General features: G+C 40.7%; 1 protein-coding gene across 4 annotated transcripts in view; it reads left to right on the plus strand.

Annotated features, from left to right (window-relative positions):
• Window positions 1-18649, plus strand: part of MFSD2B (MFSD2 lysolipid transporter B, sphingolipid) — a 37732-nt gene that overhangs the window by 1865 nt on the left and 17218 nt on the right. For all 4 annotated transcript variants that reach the window (XR_010613257.1, XM_065681746.1, XM_065681747.1 and 1 more), the window contains exons 2-5: window positions 2266-2382; window positions 5868-5992; window positions 12481-12604; window positions 14690-14768. Coding sequence is in view for 3 of the 4 variants with exons in the window: in XM_065681746.1 (XP_065537818.1) it covers window positions 2266-2382; window positions 5868-5992; window positions 12481-12604; window positions 14690-14768 (445 nt within the window). In the remaining variant the exon portion in view is untranslated. The remainder of the gene's footprint in view (window positions 1-2265; window positions 2383-5867; window positions 5993-12480; window positions 12605-14689; window positions 14769-18649) is intronic.

Here is an 18649-nt window from a genome sequence, read left to right on the forward strand (position 1 = left end):
ATGGGGGCATGTAGAAGTATAAAACTGTCAAATTAATCTGAGAACAAAAAAAGATTATAACTTAATTTGACCCTCCTTTCTCTTACCTCCCACTCCATCCTTTCATGTTTCTTCTAAAGCTTGTAGAAGCAATTTGATGTTGACATTCAACTACACCACAGGGGTCTCAAAACAAAATTTTCATTGTAAATACTTTGTATTTTGTTCTTTATTTGACCACTGCCTACACATTCAGATCTCCAGTGAATTTTCTGAGTACTTACTGCCAAACTTACACAGGTGAAAGCTTTCACTGCATTTCACAGAAATCAAGCAGTTTCTGTTGCTTGAGGAAGCAATGCAGTAGGGAAGTTCAATCTTAAGAGAAAAACCCTGTTAGCTGCTCATGGCTAGTGACTGTCATTGATCGCGCCACTCTGCACAGACACGATGTTATCCTTCTCAAGGCAGTTTCTGGTGCTATTTATTAGCAATATCATGTAAAATCAACCAAGGCTAGGGGCTGAATCCTCTAGATCCTTAATGGACAGCTGCCATGTCTATCTTTTCTACTCTTACGTGTAAGCCCAGGAAGCTAAAAAGGAGGAAATATACCAGCTTTACTGGTGCAGAGACCTACCTTCATTTTTACCACTGTCTCATATGATACTGAGGTAGAAAACATAGTGGTTACCCTAGAACTTCCTTGTGGAGAGTCAAAACAGATTATGGGCTGCTGCTTTTGGAAAGTGACACCAGAATGTAGACTCTGAATGATAATTCCTCAGCAGATAGAAACTCGGGGGCATTCAGTTAAATTGCTAGGCAGAGGATCTGCAGTGAATGCGTTAGCATTTCTTGTCATCGTACATGTCAGACATGCATGGAACTGCCATGGTGCATTATGGCTTAATATCCGAATGAGTTCCAAAAGTAATTAGGCGAAATAAAAGGAAAGCGGGTACTGAACAGTGGTCAGGATGTAACCTCCATTTTAGGAAGTTCATGAACTGCTGATGCCCTGTGTTTCTGTGGGTGACTGAATGCAATATCTCTGTAGGCTGTGTCTATTGTAACAGCTTATTTGATTCTTTAAATAACATTCATAAACAAAATCTAGTGAAAACTTGCCTACTGCTATGACCAAAGTATTAAGCTAGAGGTGATCTGGGAATGTGATTCAGAAGGTAGTTGAGCAGCATCCTGGGAGTGTGTGGAATCACAGTGAGACTGCTTTTCTGAAAGATGTATTAAGATTATAAATTTTATAATCATGAAACTGGTGTAAAGACAGGAGTGCTGCCTACAGCCTGTAAGTTTGGATCTTGGTTGACTGTTTCCTGTACCACAACTTTAATAAAAGTAATTGTTAAAATCTTAACATTCTTTGTGCTATAAAAAGATTTTTGAATTGTGTATGCTGTATATAGAGGCATTTACTTTTTCTGTGTTATCTTGGCCTTAGCTATTGATAGGACAAGGGGCAGTGGTTTATAAACTGAAAGAAAGACATAAGGAAGAAATCTTTATGGTGAGGGTGGTGAGGCACTGGCACAGGTTGCCTGGAGAAGCTGTGGCTGCCCCATCCCTGGCAGTGTTCAAGGCCAGGTTGGACGGGGCTTTGATCAACCTGGTCTGGTGGAAAGTGTTCCTGCCTGTGGCAGGGGGGTTGGAACTAAATGAGTTTTAAGGTCCCTTCCAGCCCAAACCATTCTGATGCCAGGAAGGAACAGAGCACAAATATTTGGGATCTATTCAGTCTGCATTTGACCGTGGAACTTCCCTTCTATGAATGTTGTCTAATTATGAGAGTATGAGAGTATGTATCAGTTATTATGGTCTGAGATATTAATATAAGAAATTATCTTTTTTAAAAAGTAAAAAAAAATCTTTAAAAAAATTTGGTTTTATCATTCAAAGACAATATAGTGTAACAGTATATGTACATCTTTGCTTCTTGCTTGTTTGTAGACTTGTTCCTTCTTAATCGCATGTGAGGATCAGGGAGGTAAGCCTAGATTCCCTTGTAGGAACATGGTAATCTGGTTTTAGGGGCTGAATTAAGGAAGAGAACCATTAAAAATCAAAGCAATAAGCATACAAATGTCTGTTGATGATAGGGGTTGAGGACATACGGATTTATTAGTGGAATAGCTGTGAAGTGAATCTGTGAATTTGGAGTTAACCACAGACTTTAACCTTATAACTTCTGTAGCTTTTAACTCCTGTACCATTTTTTTTTCTTATGTCGTGTATCTTATGTTTTTTCTGCTTCATCTTGAACAGGATTATAGGCTGTCAATTTGCAGCAAATTATGCTATGCAATAGGAGGCGCCCCAAACCAAGTAGCAGGGAGTGCTACTGCTTTCTTCCTCCAGATCTACCTGCTAGACATAGCCCATGTAAGTAGTACAAGAAACCTTTGTATATTGTAGACTTACCTCAGCTCTGATGTTATCAACAATGTCACTGGAATGATAAACGGTGAGTTAGCTAATAAACCGTTTAAATTGTCTTGGTATTATTTCCTCTAGCTGTTCAACATCCTGGAAACTGCATAAGCTTGTCAAGAAATACATTTCTTTTTCGCTAGTTTAGTTTCTGTCATGAAGTGGCCTTTACTTGCTTTTAGTTTGGGATCATTTAGGAACTACAGAGCTCACACACTTGTAAACATGAGAGGAAGCAGTTCTCTTTGTAAAGAGTCAGTGTAATATATGAGACATCTGAAACATTAATAGTACCATGTTGAGATTGTGACGTTTTGCAGATTTGGTTTAGTTACAAATCACTGCAGTTGCATCCAGTAGTCAACATAATTTCACAGAAATTTCATTTGGTATGTCTAAGATAATTTCTTTGCAAAGAAAGCTGATTTATCCTTTGTGAAGGTTCTTCCAGTCTGTGGCTTTCTCATGCAGGAGCAGACGTGGTAAAACAAAGCAGTAGGAGTCACCCCATTTATCTGACTTTAAGCTGCTCCTGCTAGACCAGGACAGCAGAGAAAGAAAATCAATCCATAAGTGGTTTTTACTGTTTTGGATTGTCTTGTGTGTCTATTTTGTAACTAGGTAGGACCAATAAAATACTATAGGGTAGAAAAAAGGATTTTAGGGACATGAGGCCAATTTGCAGGGACTGCGAGAACAGCTGTAGCTGAAACTACACAGCTGGCTGTCAGCACTGATGACACTATTTGCTGGAGAGAACGGGAGGCTCTGGATTACATATAGTTTTCCATTTTGCTATTTAAGATGTAGAAAGACAGGATATTGTGACTTGGGGAGTGGAGGTGTCCAAAAGATAGGCTTTATGGTTTTCCTATGAAAGTCTGATATCAGAAGCTGAAGTGCGACTTACTTCATAAAAATGGCAACACTTCCATCCCTGGAAGTGTTCAAGGCCAGGTTGGATGGGGCTTTGAGCAGCCTGGTCTAGTGAAAGGTGTCCCTTTCCATGGCAGGGGAGTTGGAACTAGATGATCTTTAACCAACCCAAACCATTCTACGATATCATGAAGCATGAACCAAATGAGAAAGACACTAATACCATTTTCTCAGGGTGCTTATAAATATGGCAATTTCCCAGCTCTCTGTTTATCCCAGAAACTGAATTTTTTTTTAAGCTAGGGACTGTTTATTTCTTTCTGTGTTTGGAACCCTAGCTTTCTGGACAATACACACATTCTTGCATTATTTTGTTAACAAGTTCCTACTGAAACCCAATGATTTTGCTTAATGTTTGTAATGATACACTTCCTGCTTCATTTAGGGGCTTAATTATTTGTTCCTTGATGGTTTAGTTTGTTCTCTGAAGTAATCCTGCAGGGACAGGATTTTTTTCAAGGCCTAATAAACAGTTTTAAAATCCTGTGGTGTTTTCCACGTATTTTCAGGAGAGAGCATGTAATGTTATAGTTACTACCTGTATTTAATTTTTGCCCACTTAAAGATGAGTGAATTTAGCATATTTTATTAAAATTGACAAGTTTCTGGTATTGGTGCTGATAGATACTGGCTAGATTTAAGGGCTAAGAAAATGGAGCCAAGGGATGTATAAGTCCAAATTGATGGTGAAGACAGTGTGACTGCACAAATGTCACTCCTAACATAAGGGAGGTTTTAATTTTCTTTAAGGCTCTCTGCCACCTCTCTTTAATATCTACTTCCTTTCTGTCTATTCAGATTATTTGAACAAAATACCAGTGTGAACCCCACCTAATTTGAAGTTTTCTATCCCTGTGTCCCTCATAGCTGCAGCATTTCAACCCCCACATCTTTCTGACTGGTATTTTCTTCTTGTTTTGGTTTTACCATCTCTAGTGACTTCTGAGCAGTTCCAATGCAGCCTCCCTGGCAAGTCTGCCTTAGGGTTGGTAGGCTATTTGTCACCTTGGCTGTGGGAGGGCACAAGTTAAAAAAGGTGGATGATGTGAACATCAGCAAACTGCTGTCGGACACAGTCCAATGCTTATCCCACCCCTATGCTACAGTGCAGCAATAGGATGCTTGAAGAGCCACTGTCATTACCTGCTGCAGGCTACCATTCCCAGTCCTTCCCTGTTCATAAGCTTTTTAGTGCAGAGTATGGGTCTTGGAGGTGGTGGTGTCAGAAAGACTGGCTGCCACTGCAATGTCACCTAATTTAGGCTAAAATTTAACAGGTGTGATTAAAAAGCACATAGCACCTGCCTTTTATAAAGGCTATCCAGGACATTCGGAGATTATTACTTTCTTCTTTCACCTCTGAGGGAATACCTACAACAAATCCTGCACACTGGGACCTGCACCAGCTGGAAGCTGTGCAGTGCTGCCTAGGAGGCAATAAGCTCCATGGAAAAGCAGGAGGTACTAGATCAAGCTTGATGTTGTATTAGCAGCATTCACCATGCTGCCTGCTGTGTCAGAGCACCGATAGCATGAAGAAGCATATAGATGAAGAGGGTTTGTCTGTCACGGTTTAAGCTGCATAGGATGTTTCAGCACTCTCTGTTTAGTTGATTTAAGGGATATTCATGTTTGTATAGTTCTCAATGACATTTTTCAGGCCCGTAGTTTCAGTGGCACAAACTTAGCACTTGGAAGAGAACCTGCCTTCTTGAAACATCATATGATATGAGTTCCTAAGCTCTCTACAGATATATGGGAAAAATAACTACATTGCCTGGGATAAACTGTGTTTCTATATGGGCACTCAAGTATGATCCTCCTGGGTTAACTTCAAACGTTTTTCTAGTTGGCCATTTTATTCTTATGTAATCTGTGGACATTTTTCAAGTGAGATTTGTTGGGCATGTGCTGGCAACTTACACTTGAACAGATGTGCCTTACGCCGTTTGGTTGTCACAGTTCAGTTCTAAGAGGATTAAGTCTGCTGTGCTACAACCCCTGCCACAGCCACGTGCCATCAGTTGGCAGCCTTGTTGGTAATCTCAGGAGATGCAAAAACTTGAATGCATGTAAATAGCTCCCTCTGCTTTCGTTTAGGTCAGGTCAAGATAAAGATATGGGGAAATCAGTCTCTGTGGAGAATAAGGTGAGGGGATAATGACAGAGGGACTCTTGACAGGTTTTTTGGCTTAAAAAAGGACTTTAGTGTACTATTTGACTATCTGATTTTCCTGGTTCTAAACACATTCATAATCTCTCCTTCCTTGCACTTTTCTTATCTCTTCTTATCTCTTCTTGCGTGGTGCCCGTCCTAATGTCTCATTTGTTTGCTATGGATAATCAATGGTAATTTGTGTGACAGCAGCAGGCTGTTTTGTAAATGAACTCTCATTATTCTTTGAAACACTGTTTTGTTTTTTCTGGAAAGTTGCTTTATGCTGTTTTATTGTGTTGTGAAACAATGGCTGTTGTTTACAGTATTTTGTCTGTACTTTCAGATAACTCCATTTCATGCCTCTTTGGTGCTGTTCATTGGCAAAGCCTCAGGTGCAGTTACTGATCCTGTTGCTGGCTTTTTTATTAGCAAAAGTAGATGGACAAAAATTGGACGGCTTATGCCTTGGTAAGCATCAGTGTGTACATATATTTACATATATACAGGAATATATAGGAATATTGTGTGTGTGTTGTGGTCGTGCAGTCACCTTATTGAATTAGACTCATTTTCCTTTGCCCTGTTTCCCAGACAACGGTAATTGTATTCATTGTATCTATATAAAATCAAGAAGAAAAATTGTCATGTCATATATTTCCCTTTAACTTTGTCACCCATGAAAACACAGAAGAGATTTTCTACCACACAAACAAATAAAGCCAAGACACCGTGTTAACAAACCTGGAAGCTCAGATCTAAAACTTTCTTGAATCTGTAGTTGAATTTTCATCTTAATATAGATTCCTTTAGTTTGGCTTCACTCCTCCGCAAAGTTAGAACTTGTTTATACTTGTGTCCTGGTGTGCCTTCAATTCTCACATGAGCCTCCCAGGAGCTCCGTTAACTTTAAATCTCTATGCTCCAGTTCAGTAAAGTATGTGTGCATATGTGTGGAACAGATGTGACGTCATAGTGCTGAAGGGCTCAGCAACCAGCACTGCCCTGGCACTCTCTAAGTGCCTCCTTACAGCACTTGTTCTGGTCCTGCTTCTCTTGCATCCCTGCAATCAAAATACTTAATTACAAATCACCATGACTTTTATAATGAGTGAGATGATGTAAGATTTTGATCAGGATTTCTGAAGGGACAGTGTGATGCTTCACTGTGATGTATTTATTCCCTGTATGCACTCTGGCTAGTACACTTGTACATGTGCTGTCCATGTGCTACAGGGAGAGGTTAGAAGAATGAATGTTACTTGTGTAGGAAGGAGATTGACAGGTGTAAAGCAAGAAGATTGGAAAGGATTGGTCCGTGTTAGAGGAACCCAAGCTCGTCTGTGCCATAGGGTATTTATTTGTTTGTTGGGGTTTTTATATTGTGGATGTCAAGGGGAGACTTGAGTAGGTTGTGAAATGGAGCAGTGCTGAAAGACTCCTTATCTCAAGCATTGTAAGGATGTATTGTAAGATATCTGGAATTGATACAACCCCCACACTTGATTCATAACAGAAATATAAGAGTAAACGTGGTATGCTGAGCAAAGAAGTTGAATTTTCATGGAAAATAAACCCAGTTTTTTGGATAGTGGCTCTCTTGCTGTCATGTGGTTTTACAGCTACAGGAACTTGTCTGTGGGCACCTTATATCTGACAAAGAATAGAAGGCAAGTACATGCTGGAGGAAGGCTGAGAGATCAGCTGCTCCTAGCTCCAGCAGGAACAAGGCCTTCAAGTCAAAGATAAGGTTTTTGTCAAGAGCCCCATGGGAAAAGAGGAGCTTGCTGCTGTTTCTCTTTTCATGATTTGGTTTGTGGCCAGGTAAATGGAGTGCTTTTTAATGTGCACTGACTTAACTAACAGAGTTATTAAAAAAGAAAGGAATAACATTTTTATACAGATGCCATTAGATGTATCCTGATGCCTCTTCTTGTTTGTTGGTTTGGGGTGTTTTCAGTTTTCTGAAAATACTGCAGATACATGTGTTTATTGTTAGTGTTAAATTGATGTTAGCATAACTCCATTCTAACAAAAGCATCAAAAGCTGAGACCAGGCCTTTGCACTGTAAACCAATGACTGTACAATTAGCATTTCTTACAGGAAAGGTGCTTATCTAACCCAGCCTTTAATATGCATTCATCAAACAGCACAAAAATCCTTTCTTTCCAGAAGGATTTTGTCAGGGTCTTTTTGGCAATGGTAATTCTTTTCATGGGAATTTTGTTCCTACACTTTGGATGGTCAGACCATATTTATACAAAGCAAAAAATAGGTCTTCTGTTAGCCAACAATACTTCAGTATTCTGAAATTCTCATGACTTTTTATGTGTCTAGAGTGAAGCAATGGAATTAGCTCAGTCAGAAAGGCTTGCCAGCAAAGCAAGAACATTAGTAAAGAAGGTGAACATTTGACTGTAGCTTAATACTGTGCTCAATATAATAAGAATTCATCAATCGCCACTGATCTCTTTAATGTGATGTGTTTAAAAGGCATACGCAGACATTGACTTGAAATACCCAAACCTGGTCAAATGTTTTGTCAAAGGAGATAATAGAAAAACAGATATTCAGCAACTTCAGCAAGGCTCTGAAAACTCACTGACATTAATAAGAAAAGGAGAATGTGGAAAAGGGGGGGGGGGTGGAATACTTAAAGGCTTATTACTGAAAAGCTGCAAGAAAAACTCACTATGAAAGTATTTTACTGTGGTGACTTTATCTGGATACCAGTCAGGAAGAGCTCACATGGAGAGGAAGGTAGATTCCCAGCGATGTGTTAGGATTTTATCCATATTTGTGTTTTCCATTGCTGACTAGCTGTGTATGAACTGTGTCCTGGAGAATGAAGAGAGAATACCAGAACCTGGCACTTTCCTTGTAAATGGTCAGCTCCCAGTGATGCTGTCCATCCCAAAGAGCACTGTGGGAAAGCCATTGTTTTACTAAACTATTTACCCACATTACTCTTTTGTATTCCAGGTTTTGAGTTCACGATTGCAAAATAATCAGCTGACCCCCAATGTCAGTAGTGCTGTTGTGAAGGGATTTATCTGTTTTCCCTTGTATGTGTTTGGACATTTTTTAAATTGGGATCTTGATCATCTAATTACATTGATTTATAAGAATACAGGAAAACCCTGATGCTGCTGCAGCTCGGGCTTTTAGGATATAGTAGCATCAAACCACTTCATAGACTGACAGAATGGTTAGAGTTGGAAAGGATCTTAAAGATCCAACCTGGCTTTGAGCACTGCCAGGGATGGGGCAGCCACAGCTTCTTTGGGTAGCCTGTGCCAGTGCCTCTCTCCCCTCAGAGAAAAGAATTTCTTCCTAATATCTCATCTAAATCTTCCCTCTTTCAGTTTAAAACCATTCCCCCTTGTCCTCTGAAGTCCTTACCATGTCCTTCCATATCATGGAGGTTGACAAGTGGTTTTTGCCTGAGATTAGTTTTAGACTAATATAATTAATTGCTGGTTAATGGCAATGTCTGGAATTTAATTTTCTGTGTTTCTTTTTTTTTTAAGCCACCTTCCTCACCCGAAGATAATACTTTTTTGTTTGAAGTGATTAGGAGTTTTGCTGTTGAGTTAAATAGAGCAAATTACAGAATCATAGAATCATAGAATAGTTAGGGTTGGAAAGGACCTTCAGTTCGTCTAGTTCCAACCCCCCTGCCATGGGCAGGGACACCTCACACGAAACCATGTCACCCAAGGCTCTGTCCAACCTGGCCTTGAACACCGCCAGGGATGGAGCATTCACAACTTCCCTGGGCAACCCATTCAGTGCCTCACCACCCTTACAGTAAAGAACTTCTTCATTATATCCAATCTAAACTTCCCCTGTTTAAGTTTTAACCCATTATCCCTTGTCCTATCACTACAGTCCCTAATGAAGAGTCCCTCCCCAGCATCCCTATAGCTTGCCTTCAGATACTGGAAGGCTGCTATGAGGTCTCCACGCAGCCTTCTCTTCTCCAGGCTCAACAGCCCCAACTTTCTCAGCCTGTCTTCATACAGGAGGTGCTCCAGTCCCCTGATCATCCTCGTGGCCCTCCTCTGGACTTGTTCCAACAGTTCCATGTCCATTTTATGTTGAGGACACCAGAACTGCACACAATACTCCAGGTGAGGTCTCACAAGAGCAGAGTAGAGGGGCAGGATCACCTCCTTCGACCTGCTGGTCACGCTCCTTTTGATGCAGCCCAGGATACGGTTGGCTTTCTGGGCTGCGAGTGCACACTGCAGCCGGCTCATGTTCATTTTCTCATCGACCAGCACCCCCAAGTCCTTCTCCGCAGGGCTGCTCTGAATCTCTTCTTTGCCCAGTCTGTAGCCGTGCCTGGGATTGCTCTGACCCAGGTGTAGGACCCTGCACTTGTCGTGGTTGAACTTCATAAGGTTGGCATCAGCCCACCTCACAAGCGTGTCAAGGTCCCTCTGGATGGCATCCCTTCCCTCCAGCATATCAACCGGACCACACAGCTTGGTGTCGTCGGCAAACTTGCTGAGGGCACACTCAATCCCACTGTCCATGTCAGCGACGAAGATGTTAAACAAGACCGGTCCCAACACCGATCCCTGAGGGACACCACTCGTTACCGGTCTCCAGCCAGACATCGAGCCATTGACCACAATTCTTTGTGTGTGGCCATCCAGCCAGTTCTTTATCCACCGAGTGGTCCATCCATCAAATTTATGTCTCTCCAATTTAGAGAGAAGGATGTCGTGCGGGACAGTGTCAAACGCTTTGCACAAGTCCAGGTAGATGACGTCAACTGCTACCCTTATCCATCAATTCTGTAGCCCCATCATAGAAGGCCACCAAATTGGTCAGGCAGGATTTCCCCCTAGTGAAGCCATGCTGGCTGTCACCAAGCACCTTGTTGTTCTTCATGTGCCTTAGCATGCCTTCCAGGAGAATGTGCTCCAAGATTTTGCCAGGCACAGAGGTGAGACTGACTGGTCTGTAATTCCCTGGGTCTTCCATTTTCCCCTTCTTGAAAATGGGGGTTATATTTCCCTTTTTCCAGTCGTCGGGAACTTCACCTGACTGCCATGATTTTTCAAATACGATGGCCAGTGGCTTAGCAACTTCATTTGCCAGCTCCTTCAGGACCCGTGGATGGATTCCATCAGGTCCCACGGACTTGTGTGCGTTCAGATTTTGAAGATGGTCACGAACCATATCCTCTCCTACAGTGGGCCCAAGGTCTTCATTCTCACAGCCCCTGCATCTACTTTCTAAGAACTGGGTGGTGCAGTCAGAGCCTTTGCCAGTGAAGACCGAGGCGAAGAAGTCATTCAGAACCTCAGCCTTCTCCAAATCCTGTGTAGCCAGTTCTCCCGAGAGCTTCCTCAGGGGGCCTATTTTGTTCCTAGTCTGTTTTTTGTTTGCTACGTACCTGTAGAATCCTTTCCTATTATCCTTAACATCCCTGGCTAGGTTTAATTCTAACTGGGCCTTGGCCTTCCTAACCTGGTCCCTATCTTGCCGGACAACATCCCTGTACTCTACCCAGGCCACCTGTCCTTGCTTCCATTTTTTATAAGCCTCTTTTTTCCTTTGAATTTTCCTCAGCAGCTCCTTATCCACCCAAGGAGGTCTCCTGGCCCTCCTGCTGCACTTCCTTCTAGTTGGATGCAGCACTCCTGAGCTTGTAGCAGGTGATCCTTGAATATAAACCAACAGTCTTGGGCCCCCCTGCCCTCTAGGGCTATATCCCATGGAACCTTACTAAGCAGGCTCCTGAAGAGGCCAAAGTCTGCTCTTTTGAAGTCCAGGGCAGTGAGCTTGCTACACGCTCTTCTCACTGTCCTGGGGATCTCAAATTCGACCATCTCATGATCGCTGCATCCAAGGGTTCCCTGTAGTACCACATTCTCAACAAGCCCTTCCCTGTTGGTGAGCACAAGGTCAAGCGCAGCACCTCTCCTTGTCGGCTCCTCTATTACTTGCAGAAGGAAGTTGTCTTCCACACAATCGAGGAACCTCCTGGATTGCTTGTGCCGTGCAGTGCCATCGTTCCAACAGATGTCAGGGTGGTTGAAATCCCCCATGAGAACAAGGGCCTGTGAGCGTGAGGCTTTTCCTATCTGTCTGTAGAGTGCTTCATCCACAGGTTCTCCTTGATCAGGCGGTCTGTAACAAATCCCCACAGTAATGTCTCTCTTCGCTGTTCTCCCTTTAACCCTGACCCACAAACTCTCTGTTGACTGCTCACCTGTCCCCAGACAGAGTTCCATACTCTCCAGCCTATCCCTAACACAAAGGGCAACTCCCCCTCCCCGCCTGCCAGGCCTGTCCTTTCTAAAGAGCCTGTAACCTTCCATTCCAACACTCCAGTCATAGGAGCCATCCCACCATGTTTCTGTGATGCCTATTATATCATACCCCCGTAGATGTGCACATATCTCTAATTCCTCTTGTTTGTTCCCCATGCTACGGGCGTTTGTATAGAGGCATCTGAGACGAGCTCCAATTGAAGCCGGCTCGTTGGCTGGAGCAGTTGGAATATATCTACATTGTTCCGAGCATTTATTATAGGTGCTGGCAACTGACTGAATTCCTGAAGTATGAGAAGACATGTGACAATAAAACTTAGTTTTCAGTGGTTCTTTCCAATAAATGTGTAGTCTGAAATATGTGCTAAGGCATGGTGTGCAGTTAACATGTATGCTGTTACGTGTTCTCATTGCAATATTAAGTATAGCTCATTTCTTTCACATTTGCTTGGGGTTTTTTTCAATTTTATGGAAGTAGTTGTTTATTTTTATATTAATTTGTGTATTTAATGCACCTTAATGTTTAATACTTTAAACCATGGCATTATTATAGTCAGAAAAATTGCACATAAAATAAATTGCATTATATTGACTTTTAGCAGGGAAAATTTAGTGAGTTTTGCTATCATTAGGTTGAGATTGTTGATGTTTATTAATCTTATTTGCAGGATGCTGGCATGTACACCCTTCACAGTAGTGTCCTACTTTTTAATGTGGTACCTGCCCCCTTTTGTATCAGGAAGAGTTGCATGGTATTTGACTTTCTACTGCCTTTTCCAAGCATTGACGACAGTAAGTAGATTACAGGCCACGATGTTCTCAGCAGTAACTTGCTTGTTTTCTGCCTATGTTAATGCTTTCAGATTTAGTAAACTGGAATTTAGAAAAGCTTCATAGCTGATGTCAACTTCCAGTGAGTTTAGGGGATAGGCAGATGTCCTTTTATCAGACTCTCTGCTAGTTGATGGTTTCTGCCAATGCTTTCTTTGGCATATGACCTGCTAACTCGGAGAGATCAACTCCCTTCACTTTCATTGGCAGTGCCCTAGATACCCAACTCGTTCTTGTATATATCCACAGAGACACTCAGATTTTTGGATTCCTAATTCTAGTTAGATATATAACTGCTTATAACTTCAATTTTCAGGAGAAGATTAGGAGGCTGAGTAGGTTTGTGGCTCTAGTTCTGGGTATTTTAAGTCAAACTAGAAGGCAATGGAAAGTCAGGGTAGCATGGCTGAAATAGTACTGATACTGGTCATCATGATATTTTTGCCTGGTTAGAAGAGTTTGAGCAGATAATTCTTTTTTAATACAGCCCAGAACTTGCAATATTTATGCAGAAGCCATCACTTCAGTGGATCCCAGAGACCTTCTCTGACATGTTCCGTACTGTACGTGTAAAGGTTGCATCTGTCTGTTTTGTCTCATAGCCAGTATGAAGATGAAACAAGGTCCCTTCTGTGCAAAGCAGTAGCACACAGCAGATTAGGACTTGAAGTGCTACAGCTGCATAGCAATTTGGCAGGATGTATCCTTGCTGATTGAATTTCACTGGATCACATCTTGGAAAAGTGGTTCCCAGACTTTTAAATTGTATTTCTTGTTTGACTTTGGCTTTTCTCCTCTATACATGTCTGTTGGATCTGGGAATTCTGTATTCCTGTATTAAGGTGGAATGTTTCCCTAGATCCTTTGTTTTCTCTGTAGGAAGATGGTCCAGAAGACATTCATAATTGCCTAAAATAATTTCCTTCCTTCCCTCTTTTTGAAGGAAAAACACAGGTTTTCCATGGCAGAGCTTTAAAAATGTATACACTTGCCATGTTTGATGGAGGGGAACAGAAATGCATTTTGTATGAACAGAGTAGGATGAGAATTAGAAAAGTTAGTTTGCCTGATTACAGATCTCGGTGGTGTTGGAAACACCACAGATAATTTTACTCCTCAAGCAGGTTCGTGTCACACTTCCACTTCACAGTAGTCTGGGAGTTTGGCCTGTATGTTCCAAGATTTCAGAAGTGGTTTTTATTTAAGCTATGAGGACAGTGTCCCACTCACATCATGACAAACCAAAAATCAGGTCAAGCCTTTCATCTTCAGCAGTTATTTTCAGTGAAGTACTACTGGAGATAAGGCTTCTCCTGCAATAAAAGTGGGGCTCGTTTACCTGGCATTGAAATAAAAAACAAACAAAAAAAATATTTCCAGTGCATTGTTTCCACCCAGATTTTACAGCAAGGTATCAATAGCATACTAGATACAGTGCTGTAAAAACAAACAAGCAACACTCCTCATCTACCTTTTTGTCAGTGTGTGCACACAGCAGTTGGGTGTTTCTACCTATTCTTAACTCAAGGAGTGTGCAACAAAATGGTGCTGAAAATAAAGTAGTTTTCACAATTATCTCCTAGAATTAGTGAGACAGATATTTGAAATTCTTTGGTGATTGAAGTCTTCTGTATTGAATGAAGTGGAAGATTGCATTGTCTTCATTATGGTTTTACTTCCTGTTATTTAGCTCAAGCTAGGAACATGATAATTACCTAGCACAAAGAAAACTATATGTTTTATAGCCTATCTATGAAGGAAACTTACTTACCCAAGGAAGCTGAAGGAGCGTAGCATTAAGGTACAGCCTCCAGATAATCTATTATTTACTATTTGTGTTACGAAAGATACTTTTTTCCTTTTATATACTTTACAAAACAGAAAGAAAAGAGAGGACCTCCTGCTAAAAATTAGTGTGTTCTAAATATGTGAATTCCAAGGTGGCATTAAACAATTTTTCTGAATATCAAAGGAATACAGCATTTACTCTGTATGTAATGTAATTAGGAAATTACATTTCCTAAATGGTGTTTTTTCTTTACATAGTTATTCCAAGTACCATACTCTGCCCTCACCATGTTTCTCAGCACAGACCAGAAGGAGAGAGATTCTGCAACAGCGTACCGTGAGTGTGATCTGGGCTTTCTCATGTGGATTAGGGCTGAGGTTTATTTCAAATCATTCTTCATCTATAGGAAGTTCCTAATGGTTTGTGTCCCTAAACTGGACTTTTATATGAGATGTTTAGTATCTAATGGAAACTGTTTTGCCTTGTAAATGCTTCATTTTTCTAGCTAAATGGGTGACATTATTGTTAAATAGATTAGCTACAAACTCTTTCTGGTTTATTGCTAGGCAAGCAAAACAATAAAAATCAGTCTTACCCAACCCAGGGTAGGGAATAATGATTTAATTTAAAGGTGATCTGTACTGGAAAAAAAAAGGTGCTGGTCTTCATTAACATGGTCTGGTGTGAGTCTTCCCTGCCCATGGACATGGGGATTGGAACTAGATGATTTTAAGGTCCTTTCCAACCATAACCATTCTATGATTCAACTAAAGAAAGTCTGAAAATAATTTTAAGTATTTCCTTTCTTCTTTAATTTTTTTTCTTTTCAGTTCGTATTTCTTTAGGTTTATGTATTTCATGGTATAAATTCAAATCCCAAACCTATTTTCTCTGATAAAATTTCTAGAACTCATAGAACCACAACAATTAGCCTCATCAGAAAAGGAGAGTAATTTTGTATGCATGTTCACACCAACTGAAATCTCTCTTTTTAGTTCATTTGTGTTTATTTAATTCTAATTTAAACCAAGTAGTTTAAGGACAGATCTTGCTGTGGTATAACTAGCATTCTGTATTAATTAAAAGAATGAGGGCTTCCAGACCATATCTCTGCTCTTTAGCAACCAAAACCAGACAGTTTTTGCTTTGAAACAAATTGATCAGACAAAAAAAGTGTAATAAAAGTATTTCCAAGGTTTCCTGTATAGATCATAAATTGAATGTAAAAAGTTTCTTCCCATCCTACTCTCTTCAGCTCTGTTATCACACCTTCTTTCCTATGTAACTGCTGTTTCTCAAGGCCACCAGCATTAAGGTGAAGAGAAAAGAGTCAAATATCCCATTAAATACTTTTTATGTTTTAACTTGTCCTTCAGTGTTGCTTTAGAATAACTGTTGCATCAATTTGCTCTTCCTGGCAAGACCCCTTTTCTCTTCCATTAGTCCTAACCCTCAGCATACTTGCTTATGTTGAAAACTAGACCATAGAGGCACAATGAAATGGCCAGAAGTACCAAAAAAGTAATGTCAGAAATTCTAGATACAGCACCCCCTGAGCAACCCAATCCCTTTCCAGCATACGGAACAGTTGTAATTTGCATTATCATCAACTATCTCAAGAGAAAGTCTGGGCTAGCAGTCACAGGACAGGACTGAACAGTGGGAGATTGCAGTTTGTGTTATATTCTTTGGCACTGACTGTATTCTGAGTCATCTGGCCTAAATTCTAACTAAATCCATGTACCTAGTGTTTTCTGTTGTCTGGTTTTATGTCTTCAGAGGCTGTGATCCAAATAAATGTACTTTCCTATGTGCTAGTCCCATGCAAGGCTTCACAGGCATATGAAATCTGTGCTCGTAAAAGCTGTTGAACTCTATGGCTGAGAGGTGTACGCATTTATAGCGTCATTCTGATGTTCAGAAAGGCTTTAACTTTTGAGTGTACAGCTGTTCTCCTAAGCCAAGTTAGGGTGAATAAATGAATCATAGTTTTGACTTTTCAAATGTTGATATTTTTCTATATTTTGAAATTATATTTGTTTGGAGCAAGTTTTCCTGTAATGACAATGATTATGTGAGAATCTCTGAATCTCTTCCCCCCCCCCCCCTTTTTTTTTAAGCAAGTGTTTTACTTAAATATTTCTGCCTCTCTCTGGGTTTCATAGAGAGTTCTTGTTGATAGACTTTCTTGGATGCAGTCAGTTGTTCAGGCATTTCTTCAACTCTTTAAAGAAAACCAGCTGTGTAATATGAAGTGTGCTTTAAAAAAAAAAAAGGTTGGGATCAGAGGTTCCATTACCCTCTTCTGGAGACAAGCAGAACTGCTCAGTACAAATGTCCTGCTTCTCACTGCGATTCCTAAGTTGCTTTACCATAAATCCTAGTTACAATCTAGGCAAGATATAACCTACTTCAAGGTACAGTCTGCTTTCTGAAACATCAGCTTTCTTGGCTAATGTGGAAAGTAATAAATTCTAAATTCTGAGCACATAAGAACTTTCAGATGTACTCGTTCCTCAGTTCTTGCTACTTCCTAGAAAGTAAGGTTTCATAATGATTGTACTTCTGTTGCCTCTAATGATGCTTCTGAGTTTTATTCTGTGCAAGTGCTTAGTAAAATGCAGATGTAGAGCCCTAATGAAGATTATAGATGTGTAGGTGGTGTTTTGAATGAAAGGTGTTACTTGGGTGCATTGCTTTTGCACGGAGTAGTCAACAGTTTTGAAGCTCTACGAGGCCCAACTGAGACTATCAGATAAGGTTGAGGTCAGGATTTTCACCATCTGTCAGCATTTTTGTATGTATGGACTGAACTGTAATATTGCCAGTAAAACTGAATGTGAAGTTCGGGGAAGAAGTTGGGTTTTTTTTACTTCTCATTGGTTTCAATTAATATTAGGTGAAGCCTCAAATTTTCTATTCAGAAATGTTTTCTATTTGAGAGTGTACTAGCAATGGTTTAAATGATCCAAAGTCTCCTAAGAACCCTCTCTTCCCTTTTCTTTACTTGATCTTCTGTAGCTACATACAGCCCTTGTTACTGCACTGTCTGAACACCTCACAGGATGTGTACATTGCTCTCCCATTAGGTGGAGAAGTATTTTTATTCCTTCACAGGGATACACAAAAAGGCATGTGCCCAAGGTCACCGAGGAAGTCTGTTATAGAACTGGGAACTTGAATAAACCTGAGTCCAGCAGCTTTTGAAACTTCTGTCAGTTCCAGGGAGAGTATGGTAACCACCAGCACACAACCTGCTATGGAACTTGCCCTTTAAAATCCCCCATGGTGCTTCTAAGAAAGGAACATGGAGCCCCTAGAGACACTGCGAGAGAATAAGTAGAAAAAAGCCTGATGTTTAGGTCAATGAGAAGAACATTCCCTCGTAATCAGGGAGTCACAGTCCCTATTCCTAATCTGTTAGTATGTTCAACCCCATAAATCTTTAAGCAAAATGTGTAAATAGTGCCTGGAGAGAGAACAGGAATTTGGTTTATCTCCCTGCCAAGGGGATGCTGGGTTTGGCCACGTTGCATGAGAACAGAAGTGGTAGGCTTGAAATCCCTCAGGGTGAGAAGGAGCTAGAACCCAGCTTACTCACCACTTGCCTGCAGTGGGGCTGTAACAAATAACCACCTTGTTGACTGATTTTTGAGTACATAAAGCATAAGCTGGATGTCCATGGTCAGATCTTTACTTTCCCAAATGGAGGCTTTGGTTGTTTTTTTAGATGATTCCTCATGGTGCTTGGAGTGGTAGTGGTCTGAATAATTCACTGAGACTTAAGATAGCTAGTTCTGCCTTACTCTGGCCTTAGACAGTTAAGAGCGGCATCTACTGTTTCCAGGAGCTTGGCAGCTGTATTATTTCCAACATAAGCCTGAGGTAAGTACTGTTTTATTTTACCATTTGGAGAGCCTGTAGGTCTGATCAGATAAGTGGCTTGAAAAATGTTTCACAAGTTACCATCAAGCTTAAGATGAAAAGCCTGATGTCATGGCTTCTAGTCCTGCTTCGGGAGAGTGGCATTCAACATTTAAACTGTAGTTCTGCTATGGTCCTTGAGATGAAAGGTTCCTGTGTTATCCACTTGTGGCTCTTAATATCAGCTGAATCCATCATGCAGCTTGAATAAAAGCAGATCTTCCATGCAGACTTCTAAAAGCTTATCAGAAAATAGATTACAAAATTCTTTTTCCATGAAACTGTTCTATTAC

This window comes from Lathamus discolor, chromosome 5 (genome assembly GCF_037157495.1).
Source record: "Lathamus discolor isolate bLatDis1 chromosome 5, bLatDis1.hap1, whole genome shotgun sequence".
NCBI classification, from domain to species: Eukaryota; Metazoa; Chordata; class Aves; order Psittaciformes; family Psittacidae; genus Lathamus; species Lathamus discolor.